Here is a 17,918-nt window from a genome sequence, read left to right as displayed (position 1 = left end):
TTTTTTGTTTTCGTTTTGTCGTATCCTATTTCTTGCCTAATTGCAGTTTTGGCAATAAAACACACACTAAGTACATATTTTGATAATGGAACTATGGAATCTTACTTGAGATAGAAACCATTTCAATATAGTTTATATATATATAACGCATACCAATTTCTTTTGTTTTCCGTCAAATTTAGAAAACAAATTTTAGTCCGTGACGACTTACGTAGAGACACTATTCATCTCGATCATTTAATGATTATTAACAGTGATTATATTTAGAAATGATGACACATATCCATTTTGAATAGTTACAAGTAGAAACCTTAACTTAAACAAAAGAGGATATAAGTCAAAGAGCTTCTACAAATATCCATGATGTAAGAAAAAAGAATTACTTTGGATTGTTACTGTTGTATGAGTAGATAGATTTGGCTAGCCTGAGTGGACATCTCTTAATCCTTTTACCATATTTTACGAGTAAATAAAAATGAAATCATTAGTAAGAATGTAAACTTTTGTCACTGAATTGAGATTAATGTAAGAATATTTTTAATGGATTTCTAACGGTAGAATCCACCCATGACCCAATCATATTACCAAGGAAAAAAAAAATAGTTGTGACTGCTTTTGTATTATTGTTATTTTGATGACTAGAAAGATTTGACTAGCTTGAGTGGACATTTCTTATCCTTTATCATCAATCCAAATTATGTCATATTAAAAAGTATTTTGTCATAAGATGAAGTTCTTAAAATTGTTGTACATTTAACTGGATTATTCCAAGCTTTCAAATGACCCAATCATATGACGGACAAAACAAGCCAACAAAATTGAAAAAAAAAAACAAGAATAAGAAAAATAAATGCCAACGACTATTTTTTAAAAATCCCGTAACAAAGATTAACAAAAAACCAAGCCGTATTAGTTCAAAGGTCGGAACTTTTTTAATTAAGCAAAAAAAGAAGAGAAAAGGACATAATTTTAATCTTTGCATGCTTCTCCTACAAACGGACACACTTCTTTATTGTTCATATTATATGCCTTTGTGTTCGTGTCTGCAAACAGATCTGTCCCCTCCCCCCTCCTTTTAACTTCTCTCTCTCTCTCTCTTTCACTAGAAACCTAAAAAGAACAACAAAAGCCTCTACCCGAAAGGGAGGTGTTTACTACTCTCTGCCAAAAGCCATCGTTTTCTCCACAAAAAACCCCATTAGTTTTTCCTCTGAATCCCTGCATGTGAAAGTTTGGTGAAGAAATGAGGAGAGATCTGTGATTCCTTTTTAAAACGCTGCCGTTTCTTTTTCTTGATTTCTGTTTGGTTCTGTGGCTGATGAGGTCACTAACAACAACGACAATCCCCACTTGCCTCTCTCTTTTTTTTTTTTTTTCTCTTTCACTCTCATCAATTTCTTCTATCTCCCTTTCTCTCTCATCTTTAATGAGAATACAAAGTGTTCTCTCTTCTTTAGTGTACAAGAACCAGAAATTTTGATGCTTTAGCTTCCTCCCTTGAGAGCTCCAAAGTTTCCATTTTTAACTCTTTCCCCATTTGGGTTTTTGTTTTCTCAATTTCACTAATTTAGTTCGATTCGGGAACTTCTTTCTTCGTTCGTAGTGGGTTTGTGAGAGATTTCAAAAAGTTGTAATCTTTTTTTTTTTTTTGTGTGTGGCGAATCAAAGCTAATTAATTGCCATAGTTTGTTGCAAAACAAAATCACTTCAAATTTTGGAAAGTTGTGAAGATTTGGTTTTAAAAAAAATGAGATACAATTCGATTTGGTTCTTATGCAAGATTCCGAGGAGGAAAGAGACAAAGCTCTGATAAATGACGACGACCACTACGACAAGAGTTGCTTCTTCTTCTTCAACTCGGAATCGAATTCTCAAAGATGCAAATGGAGACATCGGTGAGCATCTTCGTAACCACATCCATTTAACCAACTGTATCCACTTGAAGAACCATATGCATAAGCAGAGTCCTGTTTTAACTGACCGTGCCTTAATGAGAGACCTCATTGTTCTCCAACGGTCACGTTCGCTTAGAGATCCTTCTGCTAGCCCTCCTGCTTGGAACACTCCTCCTTCGGTTGTTGATTTGCTTCCGAAGAAAGGAGATCATGTGGAAGGAGGAAGAAGGTCTGTTGATCATAAGAAGTCTAATCGTAGGCTGTCTGCTTTGAGTGGTTCTTCACCTGTTGTTAATTTTGGGACATCTAAAGTGACTCCTTCTGATGATAGGTCGGGTCCTGTCATTAGTGGTGAAAGGGACAGTGGTAGGAGAGTTAAGAGAGAGGAATCTAGTAGAAAGAGTTATAGAATTGGGGATGAGTATCAAAATGTGAATGAGGTTGTTTCTCATGGTGTTGCTTCGGTTAATTCGGGTTCAAAAGCTAGTAGGAGGCTTAGCAGGGTTAATGATGCTATGATTAAGACATTATCTGATCAGCGTAATGAGGTTGTTGTAGGTGATAGTGATGATGTGGTTTCATCTAATGTTCGTCCTCGGGTTAGGTATGGAGTTGGAGGTGGAGGTAGTAACACTCGGGGATGTACGGGTGGAATGAGTCGGCCTAAAAGGCGGAAATTTAGAGGGACGAGGAGAGTTCGAGGTAAGAGTAGAGATACTGGTGGTGGTGGTGGTAAGAGTGAGATGTCTGTTGCTTCTAACACATTGCCTCAAGGTGAGAAGCATGAGGTAGAGAAAGAGGGATTTGGGGAACAGAACATGACTAAAGCTTGTGGGATTCCGTTTAATTGGTCGAGAATTCATCACCGAGGGAAAACGTTTCTTGATAAGGCGGGTAGGAGTTTGTCTTGTGGTATGTCTGATTCAAGAGGAAGGAAAGGTGAAACCAATGAGAGAAATGGTTCTGATATGATGATGATACAATCTGATGATGACTCAAGCTCCTTTATCCACTCTGATGGTGAAGCACTTCCTTTACTAGTTGATAGTGCAGAGAATGAAGGTTGGGTGCATGATTACTCAGGGGAGCTAGGAATTTTTGCAGACAATCTTCTCAAGAACGAAGATGATTCTGACCTTGCTTCAGAAGGAAGATCAGGGGAGAAAAAACACAAAAAGAAGAGCCATATAAATGCACGGCATCGACATCAGCAACAGCATCAGAGTCTTACGGAGAAATACACGCCTAAAACATTCCGGGATCTCCTGGGGCAGAATCTAGTGGTACAAGCTCTTTCTAATGCAGTTGCTAGACGAAAGCTTGGACTTTTGTATGTCTTCCACGGTCCAAATGGAACTGGAAAGACCTCTTGCGCTCGGATTTTTGCAAGGGCTTTGAACTGTCATTCCATGGAACAGCCAAAGCCTTGTGGCACTTGCAGTTCTTGTGTTTCACATGATATGGGTAAAAGCTGGAACATTCGGGAAGTGGGTCCTGTCGGGAACTATGACTTTGAGAACATCATGGATTTATTACTGGATAATGGAAATGTGATGGTTTCATCTCAGTCACCTCGGGTGTTCATATTTGATGATTGTGATACCTTGTCATCTGATTGTTGGAATGCATTGTCCAAAGTGGTGGACCGAGCAGCGCCACGCCGTGTTGTCTTTATCCTCGTGTGTTCGAGTCTTGATGTTTTGCCTCATGTGATCATATCGAGGTGCCAGAAATTCTTTTTCCCGAAACTGAAGGATGCGGATATAGTTTACTCGTTGCAATGGATTGCATCAAAAGAAGAGATTGAAATAGATAAAGATGCATTGAAGCTCATTGCTTCGAGATCAGATGGTTCATTAAGAGATGCTGAGATGACTCTTGAACAGTTGAGTTTGTTAGGACAGAGGATCTCTGTTCCTTTAGTTCAGGAACTGGTAAGCACTGTTCTTTCTCACTGATATCACAGTTGAAAGTTGGAAAGTTTTCTTAACTGAAAATTTCTTTTAATCTTTTCAGGTTGGGCTTGTTTCTGATGAGAAATTAGTGGATCTTCTTGATTTAGCTTTATCTGCAGATACTGTAAATACTGTGAAGAATCTGAGAACTATAATGGAAACAAGTGTAGAACCATTGGCTTTAATGTCTCAGCTTGCAACGGTCATAACAGATATTCTTGCGGGTAGTTATGATTTCACTAAAGATCGGCATAAAAGAAAGTTCTTTCGGCGACAACCATGTGAGTTTCTACATTTTCCAGCCTACCTTAACATTGCAATAGCTTTGTTTATGGTCTTTTGTTCTAATCCAACTTTTGGTTTTGATCACCATTTATAGTACCTAAAGAAGATATGGAGAAACTGAGACAGGCCCTTAAGACGTTATCCGAGGCAGAGAAACAGCTGAGAGTATCAAACGATAAACTGACTTGGCTCACAGCCGCGTTGCTTCAACTAGCTCCTGATCAGAACTATCTGCTTCAACGTTCTTCCACTGCAGATACTAGCTTTAACCGTAGCCCAGTACCGTTAGAGAACAATGGAGGTAGAGAAAGCTCAGATCACCATCTTGATCCTTCTAGCGATCCAGCAGGTGGAAGAAGTTCTGGTTTGGACAGAAGAAGAGGTGATAGTAGAAAAAACCGACCTGCTGTTGAAGAGATTTGGTTAGAAGTTATCGAGAAGCCTCGAGTTAACGGTTTGAGAGAGTTTCTTTATAAAGAAGGAAGAATTGTCTCTCTTAGCCTTGGATCAGGTAATGCATTTTGTGTTTAGATTAGATGTTCTAAATTTTTTTGAAGCTAAATGTTTTTGTTATTTTTGTTATGGTGTTATGGCAGCTCCTACTGTGCATCTAATGTTCAGCTCGCCGCTAACCAAATCCACAGCTGAGAAATTTCGTGGCCATATCATGCAAGCATTTGAGGAGGTTCTTGAGTGTCCAATCACGATAGAGATCAGATGCGAGACAAAGAAAGATCCAAGAAACAATGGGCATCATCATCATCATCCACACCCACCTGTGAAAGATAAAAGCCTGCCACAATCTTTAGCACTCATTGGCCACGATTACAACATCGATGGAAGTGGGAGAAGCGAGATAGTTGAAGTTACTGAATCTAATGGACAAAGACGACAACAACAACAGAAGCAACATGAAGAAGAGAGGACAGAGCGAGTTGGTTCTTCTGCATTAGCCCGAGCTAGAAGGAAACATTTGGAAGCAAGCCAGAGTCAAAGCATTGTGAGAGGTAAGGTCTCGTTGGCTCATGTGATCCAGCAAGCTGACGGATGCTCACTCCAAAACGGTTGGTCTAAACGTAAGGCCGTGTCAATAGCCGAGAAGCTGGAACAAGAGAATCTGTAAGAATCTCTAAACACTCAAATCAAACATCCTAAAGATATATCAAGTAAAAAATATTAACTCTTTCTTTTTCTTACAGGAGACTTGAACCAAGATCAAGAAGCTTGTTATGCTGGAAAACCTCAAGAGGCACACGTCGCAAGGTAACAACCAAACTCTCTTTATCTTAAGTAAAAATCAAAACTTTTTGGTTATCGGTAATTGAAAAAAATGGAAACTTTGTAAATGATAGGCCACGAGGTTAAAGGTGAGAACAAGAAGGGCAAGACCACATTCGTTGCTGAAGCTCGTGTCATGCGGAAAATGTCTGTCGACTAGATCTCCAACTAGATGAAAAAAGCGTTTGTTCTTTGATCGTTCATACGCAGATTTTACTGTAATCATCACAATCAGTGTAGCTTCTTTGCAATTTATAATGTTTCTGAATATGTTCTTACCACAAATAATAAATGCATTAGTTTTAACTGTTGAACTGTTCGTTGAGCTTATTTGCATCAAGAACTGCGCTATGTACACCACAGACGCTAACGCATCAAGAAGTGCGTTTACATAATGAACACAAGCTACGGATCTTGTGTGTCAAGATCTCAATAATGCTGGAAAAGTTTAAATCGTTAAAAGCCTAAAACCAAGACAAAGGCAAAGCACTTCAAGTCTTCTTCAATCACATTTGATTATTTCATAAGGACGGTAAATGAAAGTTTTCCAACAAGGAGATAATACTTGATCCATCTGGTTCAGTGGACATCCTCCAATTGCTAAGAAGGTTGTCGATAACTTCTAAAAGCTTAAAATCAAACTATATATAAAAAATGAGTTCGCCCTAGTTTTATTTTCTCTCTGACACAAAGCCCGAGAGAGTCATTGAAGTTCATCACCGCTAACAGCTCCGCCGTTGCTCTTCCATCGTTTGTTTCCCCCTTTCAGGCATAGTCCTTTTAACATGAAGACAACGCCTAGATGAGTTGCCTCCGCCGTATATGTTTCCGGCGATAATCTTTCCAATCTCTCACTTGTTGTGATGACCTTATGAAGTTCCTATTTGAGCACAATCTCATGTCTCCGATGCAGTTAGTTTTGCCCTCGGTCGTCTCCCCCATATTGGAGTCACCAAATCTGCTCATTTTTTTTCCGTCTTTGCTTGTTCCGGCTATGCTAGTCATAAGTCGAGATGGGTTGTCTTTGTTGTCTGTGCTTTCCCGACGAGAATCTCATTCATTCTCTCTCACTCGCTGTGAAGATCTTGTGATTTTTTTCTGTACTGATGTTCTCGCCAGATCGAGATCTCTCTCGAGAGCTTCCAGATCTGTTACTAAAAGTCGTATGGTTGACATAAGGCCCTGCTCAGATGAATTTTCTAGTGATGGTCTTACCGATGAGAGAACCTTTCCCCATGTCACTCCATCACTCCGGTGTATCGGGTTTCCGCCGCCGAAACACATGCTCGACTCTTATGCGAAGACTTTAATGGTGATGAAACTTCCGTTAATCCCGTAGATGAGGTTTGTCCCACCAGACCGGAAAGTTGCTCCGATGCTCTTGGTTGCCTCTCCGGTTAACCGCTGCACCTTGAGTTGTGATACCAATGATAGGCGAGAAACAGCGGAGAAACTAATCGAAGTGGGTCAGAATCAATTATCCTGGTCTGTGGGCCAGAGAAAATATTTCATGTTATTGGACCTGATGAGTCTATTAAGATTTCTTTTGTATATGAGTCTTTTCTGGTTTTTAGGCCAGTGTTTAGTTTGCTTGTTATTGGGGATAATAAAACAAACAATTTCAAGTAGGATAGAGCACTGGTGGAGCAACACACGCTATAAAAGTACTTCAATTTCCTCATTTAACGAGAGTCCTTCAATAAAATTTCCTCTTATAAAGAGAGATTTTTTTTCAAGATTTGGTTGTTGTTGTTGACTCTCTTGCCCTTCCTTCATGTCTACTCTCTTGGCTACGCAGTTTCTTCTTGACTCCCGCTTTTTGCTATCCATTTGGTATAGATCTTTCAATGTGGTGCGGCAAGGTGGTTGCATCTTGGACCTTTTCTCGGGTACTCGACTTTTGGGAATTCATTCCCATCCTACATGCTGTCTCCTTTTCCAGGGAGCTAATGATTTGTCATTAGTGCGAGTTAGGTTTTTAAAAACCCGTCAGAATCTTTGCATTCCATTGTGGCAATTTGTCGTTTTGCGACCGGTGATTCGTTCTTGGACAGCTTTTCGCCATCTCATGTGGACTATCCGCTTTGCGGTTCACCCTATCTATGTGGCTTGTATGCCCTTCTATCTTCTTAGTATTAGTTTATGTTGTCGTACTTTATGTTTGTATCTTTATTGTCATGTTGGGATGATGTGGTTTGCTAGGAACCTATTCATATTTGTTTTTGATATCTTCCCATGTAAGTGTGTTGACGGTTGTAAAGACTCATCATAGAGGTGAGCTCTTGTCTCTAGCTTAATGAAATGGGGTTTGTTTGAAAAAAAAAAAAAAACTTCTAAAAGCTTAAGGCCAGTTTGCAAGTCTTCAATATTATAAGTCTCCTGCGAATATATTATTAAACAATAATAATTTCAAACTGGTTAATGATATGATTAACTTCACTAATTAAGTTAAGTTAAAGCAAGAGACCAAAAAAAAAAAAAACTCACCCGGCTATAAGCAAGATTCCGAAGGTAAGGAATCGTGTGATTACGAAAATGATCAACCGCATGAATATCTCTCAGCCTTTTCAATTAGCGTTCGACAATCTTGGCCAAAAGTTGAGCTAGGTTGGCCTCTCACGAAATAAATGCATGCAAATTGCAATTTTTGTCCATGCTCCAATTTTCTAAAGCCCTGTACGTTACGTTACGTACAAACAACATACTGTATATATTAGCAACATCGGTCACAAAAGAATTTATAATAATTGAATTTAATTTTGACTCATGAAGGAATTTACAAAAACTTACATATTCTAGAAATCTTCCGAAGTCGTTGATTTGTAAGAGTCGGGGAAGAAGGTTTTCGCAACATTCTTGCGGATTCCAAACGATGAAACTATTGCCGTTCGGTGCCCACGAGATGATCAAATCCGTTGAAGGATCATTCACAATCGAATATTCAAAAGTTTCATTTGTTTCTAATTTTGTTTTCTAAAGCTAATCTGCAACAAAACAAATGAATTTTGGAAGATATACCTGTAGTAGAAAAAATGAAATAGAACTTTGAAACCAGATCTAGAGTAATAAATACAGTAGAGAGTATTCATAAGTTACACAACACTAAAGATCTCATTAGATAGATGAAAGAAATTTATGCAACAAATGAAAAATAGATATGAGATTATTCATGAAGATATATGTTGCAACTTTTAACTCAAACATCATCAGGATTGATCAAATTGTTGAGCTATCCACTACAAGTTGCAATCGATTCTCAACATGTTTTGGTAAAGCTTCTCATCTTCTCTCCCTTTCGAATGCTACATTTGCTAAAGCTTTATCAATTTTGGCCCTACATTAGGAGGCATCTATTAAGATCTAATATAGCATTCAGTTTTGGAGAATGCTAAGAATCACAAATACCAAATGAGTCATCTTTGCAAAATATGCTTGTGTGGCAGCCTCTACAGATAATCTTAAAACTTCATATGCAACAGAACAAATTAAATTTGCAAAATATACTTTTTTACTAGAAACAAATAAATGAAATTTGCAAAATATACTTTTTTACTAGAAACAAATAAATGAATTCTCATGTGGTAGAGAGAAATCAAAAAAGATTTTCTTTAAGACAATCCAGTTTCAGTTTCTTCTCTATCTTTCTTTCTTCATATGGTGGTGTTAGTTAGATCTGTGTGTGAATTGTGGATATTTTCTAAAAGAATATTACTATATCTTTAAGTAAACCATAACTGTTTGTTTTTTTCGCCAATTGGTTTCCTAGCACGAAGAATATATATGTAGACTAGATATCGGAATCCAGAGAGATGCACAACCTCAAATAGAACATAACATAGAGGGGTTATTTGTTTCATCACATCCCCCTATAGCTAAAAGCTTGAAACAAATAAACCCACAAGACCTTTGAATTCGCTCTCATCTGGTAGAGAGAAATAAATAAAAAAGGTTTTGTTTAATAAAATCCACCAAATCTGGCAAAAGATTTGGCCCTTCTCTCCTTATACTTAGAGATGCGTAGCACAAGAAGATCAGCATCCTTTAAAAAATCTTTATCAACTTGGACCCTTCTCTCCCTTTCCAGTGTCGCCAACCACTCCTTGGTGACTAAACGTTCCTCATCCATGTTCTTGCAATTTCTCATCGCATCTCTAAGTGGCTTCATCTTCTTCTCACGTTCTTCAAGGAAGCTTTGCCCAATATTTTCCAAAAGCTCAGGTCGCCCTTTAACAAAATCATCCCTTGCATATTCCAAATGTACCGACGAGAATACCTTTTTAAACCCCTGCCAATGCCATCCCCCGTTTGTTTATATATAAAACACAAAAAGATGTTATAATTTGGCCCCAATCAAATTTTACAATGTTATAAGAAGAACAAGTAACTAAAAATTAACTGACAAGACTTACATATAGTCGAAATTTGTAGAAGTCTGGGACACCCAAGAGACGAGGAAGAAGGTCTCTGTAGCATTCAGGAGGATGCCAGACTATGAAACTATCACCGTTATATCCCCACGAGATTATCGAATCCGTCGAAGGATCATCTACCATCGCATATGCTTTCCTCATGAAATCTACGCACTTGTTTTTCTGTTCTATAGAAACACGATGAGGAGCTCCATGATTATTATTGTCACCATCCATATTATCCCTTGCTAATATATATGACTTTCAAAACTACAAAATCCCTAAAACTGAAAAACAAGCAATCGAATCGAAATAAACCAAAACAGACAGTGATCGGATAAGAGATGTCAACATAAAAAGAACAAAGAAGAAGTGATCGGGACCTTGTGAAATTGTGATGGTTTCGTGCAATTGTCTTTTTGAAAACAAGGGTTATACTTATACACAATAGTGAAACAAAACCTTAAAGTGATCTCGGTCTAATAAAATACCAAATCTCTCTTTAATTAACTAGATCTCATTATTTAAATACTTTGGTTCTTTACCCCCAAATTAAAGGAATGTATTCAATCAAGTTAAAAAGTTTTCTAAAATCTAATATTATTAATTAGATTGATTTTTTTTTCATATATTATTATATATAACTGTTATTGAAAAGAAATTTAAACATTGGATGTTTAAACCCTTCTGCTCCACTTGCTAGAATTAAGTGTCTAATAAACAAATTAAATTATTTTAGTGAACTTTTGAATTAAGAACACAATTGCAATTCATGAACACATTTAAATGATTACGTGGTAGCGCAAATCCATATATATATTATTTTCATAAAGACTATCGAAAGCGAAGTAGTATAGTACAGCAAAATAAATCTCAAAATTGTCTTACCTTTATATAGTTAGGTGGTTTCAGCTTCAAGCTACAAATGTATATTAGGATTGGCTATTTATACAAATACCTAATGGTTTTATTTTATTGGCCCATTTACTAATTATTATTATACTTTTTTTTTTTTTTGAACAAAGGATGATTCTATTTATTCAAATAGAAAACATACAAAGAAAGGGATAAAGGATCCCAGAGTTTAAACGATTACAAGAAAAGGCTTTCCCCAAAGCCATAAGCAAATACAAACATAAAGGAAACATCAAGCAAGGTTCCATGAGAGCTATAACACAAGGGCTAAGAAGCAATTGTAGGCATTTGGGATCATGGTTGCAAGATTGAACATCATCGAGGATCTCGAGAGATGACAAGTAGGTCACGGTCAACGGACACAGTGCCGTTGATAGTAGAATCAGAGCCAAGGGACTAACTGAAAGAAGGAGCACCAGCAGAAGTACAGCCAAGGTATGGATTTGGGGGACGAAGTCCCGGAGGGTGATGGAGGTGGTGGTACATGTTTTCTCACTAATGCGGAACCTGAAGTAAACAGCTAGAATCATCGAGGGGTGGTTATTGGTTGAGAAGCTTCTCAGACCATAACCACAACCTCGACAATTTGAATTCAGGTCTAGAATGCCATGAAACTTCAGGACCTTAGGAGCATGAGATTTCAGAGTTGAAGCTAAAACCAGGATTCGCAGAGTATAAATGCAGAACCGTAACATAACAGGTGGATCCTCTCTGCCATGGAAATGGTGATCAAGAATTCCACACAAAGATTGTAATCGGAAGAACATTGGTGAAGAGAAATCAGACCTGAGCTTCGAAGGAGATAATGGTTGCAGAGCAATGGGAACAGCAGAGATTACCGGAGAAGAAGCTAAAAGCAGGTGCACAAAATAAAAGTAGTGTCGTATCAAACCAAGTGGGTCCTCTCTGCCATGGAAATGGTGATCAAGAATTCCACATAGGATTTTCAGTCGACAGAACCCGGGGACAAAGACAAATAGCCTGCGCTTCATGAAGGGGTGTGAATGTAGGGAATTAAAGCAAACGTGGTAATTCCAGATATGGGGGCCAACGGACAATGTCGTAAGTTGAGCAGTCGCCATAGTTCTAATATACTCATTGTACATCCAAGACACACTAGCTAACTGGGTTCTCTGATGCAGTCTTCGAACATCGAGTATGACCAAACAAGCTAATAACAGTCTATAGGATAACAGGGAGTTTGATAGATAGAACCTGGTCCTTTGAGGATTTGGCAAAACCATTGGGTCTACCAAACTCTTGAGGTGACATGTCTGGGAGATGAGAGTCCAAAATCGGGGGCAAGACGCAGCTCTGGAAGATACTCCGTAAAGCAACCACTCAAACGAAAGATTGGATGATGTAGCTGAAAGGGGTTCTTCAGAGGCAGAGCACACACCTAAAGATTTTATTTACTAATTATTATTATTTGAAGTTTGAAACAAAAACATTTGAACTCGAAATGTGAACAAAATGATAGTTGTATTGATAATTTATTTATTGAAAGAGTGTGAAGTTTATAGTTTACATGCAGTAGCAATGGCAATTTTTTTCTCTTGCAAAAGCCACCTCTTTTGTTGCTACAACCTTGAAGACACCACTTGTTACACTTACTATTATTAGTACATACTCCAAATTCGGGGTGATCGTTGCAACACAATGAAGCTCCTTTGTTAATGAAAGACCAAACTGAATTTTCATTCACCACCTTTGGGCTTTGTCGCTTCAATATCTGCAAAATAACGTATACACACATACACCACATATTCAAAATCTTGGGTTTAAAGCATAGTAATCAGAATTCTGTTTTTTTTTTTAAAAACTGTAGTAGTAACCAGGATAAAAGAACCCCTTTAATGCGGTTTCGATCTAATGAGACTAAGTCTAACCCGCATGTAGAATGGTGAGAGCGAGGAAAACGAAGACAATAATTCTTGTGTGGACCATTAATTTTTCGGATATTTAAGTGTTAAAAATGACTTATGATAAATGTAGATTGGTTACATATACAGTGTTCCCAATTGTTTGTTTGCTAATAATGAATACCATACCGAAACGCAAATATTCAACTATAATTTTAGTATCAACAAGAAAATCGTATGTTACTCAAAATAACATTGCATTGATGATGATACTACTGATTTGTGGAAACACAATTTAATACTACATGATAACAAAAATCGAGTCAATTAAAAGTTTAAAACAGTCAAAAGGTGACTTGATGATCGTGTATTAATTTACAACACGTTTTTAAAACAAAACGCAACGACGACCTGAAATGTTCTTTTGGTATCAGCGGATCACTGCATCTGGACAGTGCCGGCTTAGATAGGAGGACAAGGAGTGCGACCGCCCCGGTTCATAGATTAAGGAGACAAATAACGTACGATTAAGGGCACAAAAAAATAAATAATGCAAGATAAATGGGTACAAAAATAAATAATGCAAGATAAATGGTCACAAAAAAATAATATAAAGTAAAAGAGACAAAAACAAAATTTGTAATACAAAAATAATTCATTAAAATTGTTTTAAAGATTTATTTTTACTAGTTAATAACCAAAAGACTCTTTATCTTCTATAATTATCTCAACTGACTCCAACGTAGAATAAAAATAATTTTTTATAATCTTATCAATGTTTATATATTATCAAAATGAAATCCATATTTCTTTTAACATATAATAGAGATTAAAAAAAAAAAACTGATAAGCCGGCACTGCATCCGGATCCGATTGGGGGTCAAAGATTCTTAATAAACCAAAATAATGACTGTTTGGATCAATACTTTTTTTTTCTACAAACTATGTTTATTGTATGATCTTTTTATATATGTTTTTTTTTGTATAAACTAATCTGCAAGTAAACACATAGAAAAAAATCTTGAAAAAGTAGTAGACCACACAATGAATGTTGTTGTTATGGTAACCACATGATCAAACCAATCAATTTAATCACGTGGCTATTGGCTAACATAACCACATTCAAACTATAGTCTAATATATAATAAGCCATCTTTTAACTCTCTACTTAACTTTTTAGTACAGGGTTTAATTGATAATTCAAATTATCCATAAAAATTAATTTACAACATGTATGTACTCTTCTATATCAAGAAAACATAACGGGGTACGTATCGTCGCTATCGCCAAGGACGTAGCTGTGATATATTTTAATGTCTTGTCCTATTTGATAAATATATATGAGAATGAGACTAGTCTCCAAAAAAATCTTAAAAGATATAATTACATAATTACAGTTTTATTTATCTTATTGGTCAGGAAAAAAATTATAATTACGGGATGGGGTTTTATTCTTTTTTGTAATTATTCTTTTATTCCTTTTCAGATAGTAAAGTAGAAGAGCCTGAAATTGGTTAATGCTTCAATGCCAAGTCTTGACAATACAAGCGACACACAAAAATAATGTATAAAAATTTAAAACTCTTCTCTATCCCCATTTTGATGGCTATACTATATAGAAGAAGAAACAAAAAAGAAACTAAAATTAAATTAAAATCATGAACAAGTTGTTGGCGGGTGACACAAACCATACCTCAAGGTAGGTGATATATCCATATGGAGAGTTTTTTAGCTGTTCTTTTAAAGGTCAGGACCACATCTTCCTCAAAACTTCACAAAATCTCTAACTTTGAGATAACACAAAATCCATCAACTTTACCTTCTTCATGATTATATAACACCTCTCAGACTAGGACCAGAGAGAGACCGGGACCAGTACCAATCATATTGTTATGTTGGACGACACTCGGGTTTCGAGGGTAATATTTGTATCAGCTTTGCGACATGACTAGGGATGTGTAAATCATGTAACCACTGCAAAGCCACTAGATTCCATGATCTAAGAACTCAATGTTCTTACGGTATTAAGACAGCTACTACAAACTAAAAGGATGGGAAGATTCTTGTGGTTCTTGGGTCGGTCACGTTACACCGAAAGAAGAGAAAGAGAGAGAGAAAGAGAGGCCTACGTCTTTGTCATCAATGAAGTTTGGTTTTTTGATTGATAAAACTGGTCCCCCACTTTGTTATAAATTCCAGAACGTACCCAGAGATAACAGAACCAATAAAAGAAAAAGTTAATTAGGCTAAAAGTGGTCACAGGATTCTTCAGGCGGGTTTGGTTCTTTTTTTCAAACTGCAACTAGCTTTTACCCGTTAAGTTCATCTCCCTATTAAACACAACGACCTAACAATATTACAGCCGTAAGCTCTAGATACATCCCTTCATTTTTATACATCTCTTCATAGTCTAGCCTAGGAAACCCGGTTAACAAAGACAGCACCAAACTTTTTCAGATTCTTCGATCATTAGGAATGATGAGATGGGGAAGGAAGAAACCTGTTTCTTCTTCATCTTCTTCTTCTTACGGGTTGTCTCGTGCTCCTCCTGTTTCTTGGTTTTCAAAGTTAAGCGGTTCTTCTGACTTGAAACCTGCAAAAGAGAAGAAGCAAGATGATGAAGCTAGCCAGACCATGTCTACAAAATCTTCCTTGAGTTCTTATAAACGTCGAAATGATATTACTCAGAGCAGAAAAAGATTTCAGAGAGTACAAATAGAAAAGGAGAACGCTGCAACAAGATCAGCAGAAAGGGAATCAAATGAGAAGTTTGAAGAGATAATGAGCAGTGTAAGGAAGAAAGTAAGAGACTTCAAAAGAGAGACGTGTGGCTTTCTGGAAGTAGAGGCAATGGATAGAGACAAAGGAACTGTGATCATGACGCCAAGAATTCAGGTGAACAGAGATAAGCAAAGATGTGAGAGACGTGACCAAAGGCTTCTTGAACAAAAGCCAAAGAGATCAGAACAAGATGTAGAGGTCAAGGCGAAAAAACCAGCGAGAAGGACAGGTACAGGAAGTTACAATAAAGAGGATTCTATGAGTCTTGGTCAAACTGTAACAAAATCAGCTCCTCAGTGGCAAAAGCTCAAGGAAGTAAAACTAAAAGAAGTGAAGCTGAAGGCAGACCAACAGAGAAAATCTATGTACCTAAAAAGGGAGCTAAACAAGTTAGGGACAAAAGAAAACAACAAGGTAAGAGTATTTTCACCAAGAGCATCTGAAAAATGCAGAGTTAAAGCTATCGAAGACTTGAAGAAGGCTAAACTGAGAGCACGCGAGCACGAGGTTCTTATAGAAACAGCAGACAGACAAATGGAGAACGAAAGCTTTGCCGTAGTGAAATGTTCGAGCGATCCTCAGAAGGATTTTAGAGATTCAATGATTGAAATGATCATGGAGAATGGTATCAACCACCCTGAAGAACTCAAAGAGCTTCTGGTTTGTTATCTCAGACTCAATACCAATGAATATCATGATATGATCATCCATGTGTTTCAGCAAGTGCATAACGATATGAATTTTCATTAATTTTGGTGTATAATAGTAATATAAAGATCTGTGCATGATTGATTCATCATTATGATCTGTGAATAGTATAAGCTTTTAGGATGTATCTCCCCTAACTTCATGCTTCTTGGTTTTAACTAATTATATATAACTGACAGAACAAGACCAATATAATTTTTGGAAATTACCAAGTTTTAGTCGATTCTTAGTCCTTCACCAGCTAAGAACTCATGAACGACCCCATCAACTTCAATCATGCTACATCCAGGCTTCTTGTTTACTCTTTCTGCTCTCATCTTTCTTCTCACCTCCATAACCTCATCCCATCTCCCATTAGAGGCATACAAGTTTGACATCTGAACATAACCTGAACTCTCTTGTGGATTCAACTCCTGTAACCGATTTGCTATACGCTCTGCTTGTTCCAATCTCCCAAACCTTTTACAGGAACCAAGAAGAGATTCAAGTAAAATCGAAGCCTCATCTGCTGGAATCTCATTCACAAGCTCCTCTGCTTCCTCAATTCTTCCCATCCGACCAAGCAAATCCACCATACAACCATAGTGTTCAACAGTTGGCTCAACCCCGTAAACACTATTCATCATTTCAAAAAGATTGCGAGCTTGGTCTAACAAACCTACATGATTGCAGGCAGACAGAACACCAACAAATGTGATACCGTTTGGTTTAAAACCTTCATAGACCATCTCCGAGAAGATCTCCAAAGCATCTTTTCCAAGACCATGGACGCTTAAACCCGAGATGATCGAGTTCCATGTACTGACATCTCTCTTTGAAGTAGCTCTAAACACTTCAAGAGCCTTATCAATCTTCCCACATTTAGAATACATATCCACAAGAGCTGTAGCCAAAAACCCTTCAATCTCAATCCCATGCTTGTCTATGTAAACATGTACCCACTCACCTTGACTCAGGGAACCAAGACTAGCACACGCAGATAAAACATTGACAAGAGTAAAACCATCTGGTTTCTCTGTTGAAACATCCAGCATCTCATTGAAAACTTCTAAAACGTCGTCGTAGCAACCCACATGTGCATAAGCAGTGACCATAGCGTTCCAAGAAACCACATCTTTCACCGGCATAGAGTCGAAGATCTCCTTTGCTTCCTTAACCAAACCCGCAGCAGCATAACCCGAAATCATAAAATTCCAAGACTCCACATTCCGTTCCTCCATCTCATCAAACAACGCACGAGCTTCTTCTACCAAACCCTTTTCAAGATAAGCACTCAACAAAGAGTTCCACGAAACAGCATCTCTCACAGGCATTTCGTCGAGCACTTTACGCGCAATCTCGAAGTAACCGCTTCTCCCATAAACGTTAACCAAAGTATTCTCCACAAACACATCAGTCATCAGACCACTCTTCATAAAAAGACCGTGAATTTGCTTTCCTTGCTCAAACCCACAAAACGCAGCACAAGCTTTCAACACGAACGTGAAGCTGTACTTGTCGGGGAAAACAGGGCCAAGAAGCATATCACGAAACACGACTAGAGCCATCTCAGGGGTAGAGCTATTAGCATAAGCCCTGATGACGGAATTGTGAGTGAACCCATTAGCGCTCTCGATCCGATTGAGGATAGAGTGAGCGTAAGAGACAGTTTTGGGTTCTGGGTTTGTTTGGGTTGCAGCAAAGGCGATAAGCTTGCTCGCGGAATAGGTGTCCTGAAAAAGACCTGTTTTGAGCATAAAGGCATGAGCTTGTTTAATCTCCGACAGAGATTTCGCTCTCTCTGTAAATGTCAGAATCGGTACTTGAAGAGTTGATGATGAACTAACAACA

General features: G+C 37.6%; 4 protein-coding genes and 1 pseudogene across 4 annotated transcripts in view; 2 read left to right on the top strand and 3 right to left on the bottom strand.

Moving 5' to 3' along the window:
* On the top strand, positions 1,066-5,721 carry LOC104718439 (protein STICHEL-like 3). Its single transcript, XM_010436189.2, has 6 exons — positions 1,066-3,829; positions 3,912-4,131; positions 4,230-4,646; positions 4,732-5,254; positions 5,335-5,398; positions 5,488-5,721. The coding sequence occupies exons 1-6, from the start codon at positions 1,814-1,816 to the stop codon at positions 5,587-5,589; spliced, it is 3,342 nt and encodes a 1,113-aa protein (XP_010434491.1). The 5' UTR covers positions 1,066-1,813; the 3' UTR covers positions 5,590-5,721.
* On the bottom strand, positions 9,261-10,213 carry LOC104718438 (heat stress transcription factor A-4a-like). The gene is made up of 2 exons (XM_010436188.2): positions 9,823-10,213; positions 9,261-9,698 (listed from the first exon to the last, which is right to left on the bottom strand). Exons 1-2 carry the CDS (start codon positions 10,057-10,059, stop codon positions 9,369-9,371), a joined length of 567 nt encoding a protein of 188 aa, XP_010434490.1. The 5' UTR covers positions 10,060-10,213; the 3' UTR covers positions 9,261-9,368.
* LOC109126831 lies at positions 12,262-12,684 on the bottom strand (annotated as a pseudogene).
* On the top strand, positions 14,030-16,215 carry LOC104718435 (transcription repressor OFP5-like). Its single transcript, XM_010436187.2, has one exon. The coding sequence runs from the start codon at positions 15,075-15,077 to the stop codon at positions 16,128-16,130; it is 1,056 nt and encodes a 351-aa protein (XP_010434489.1). The 5' UTR covers positions 14,030-15,074; the 3' UTR covers positions 16,131-16,215.
* Positions 15,104-17,918, bottom strand: part of LOC104720253 (pentatricopeptide repeat-containing protein At4g18840-like) — a 7,698-nt gene continuing 4,883 nt past the window's right edge. The window contains exons 6-7 of the mRNA XM_010438188.1: positions 16,298-17,918; positions 15,104-15,192 (exon numbers count right to left, since the gene is read on the bottom strand). Of these exons, the coding sequence (XP_010436490.1) occupies positions 16,304-17,918 (1,615 nt within the window). The 3' untranslated portion in view covers positions 15,104-15,192; positions 16,298-16,303. The remainder of the gene's footprint in view (positions 15,193-16,297) is intronic.

This window comes from Camelina sativa, chromosome 10 (assembly GCF_000633955.1).
Source record: "Camelina sativa cultivar DH55 chromosome 10, Cs, whole genome shotgun sequence".
Taxonomy (NCBI): Eukaryota; Viridiplantae; Streptophyta; class Magnoliopsida; order Brassicales; family Brassicaceae; genus Camelina; species Camelina sativa.
This window is presented reverse-complemented; position numbering and strand designations above follow the sequence as displayed.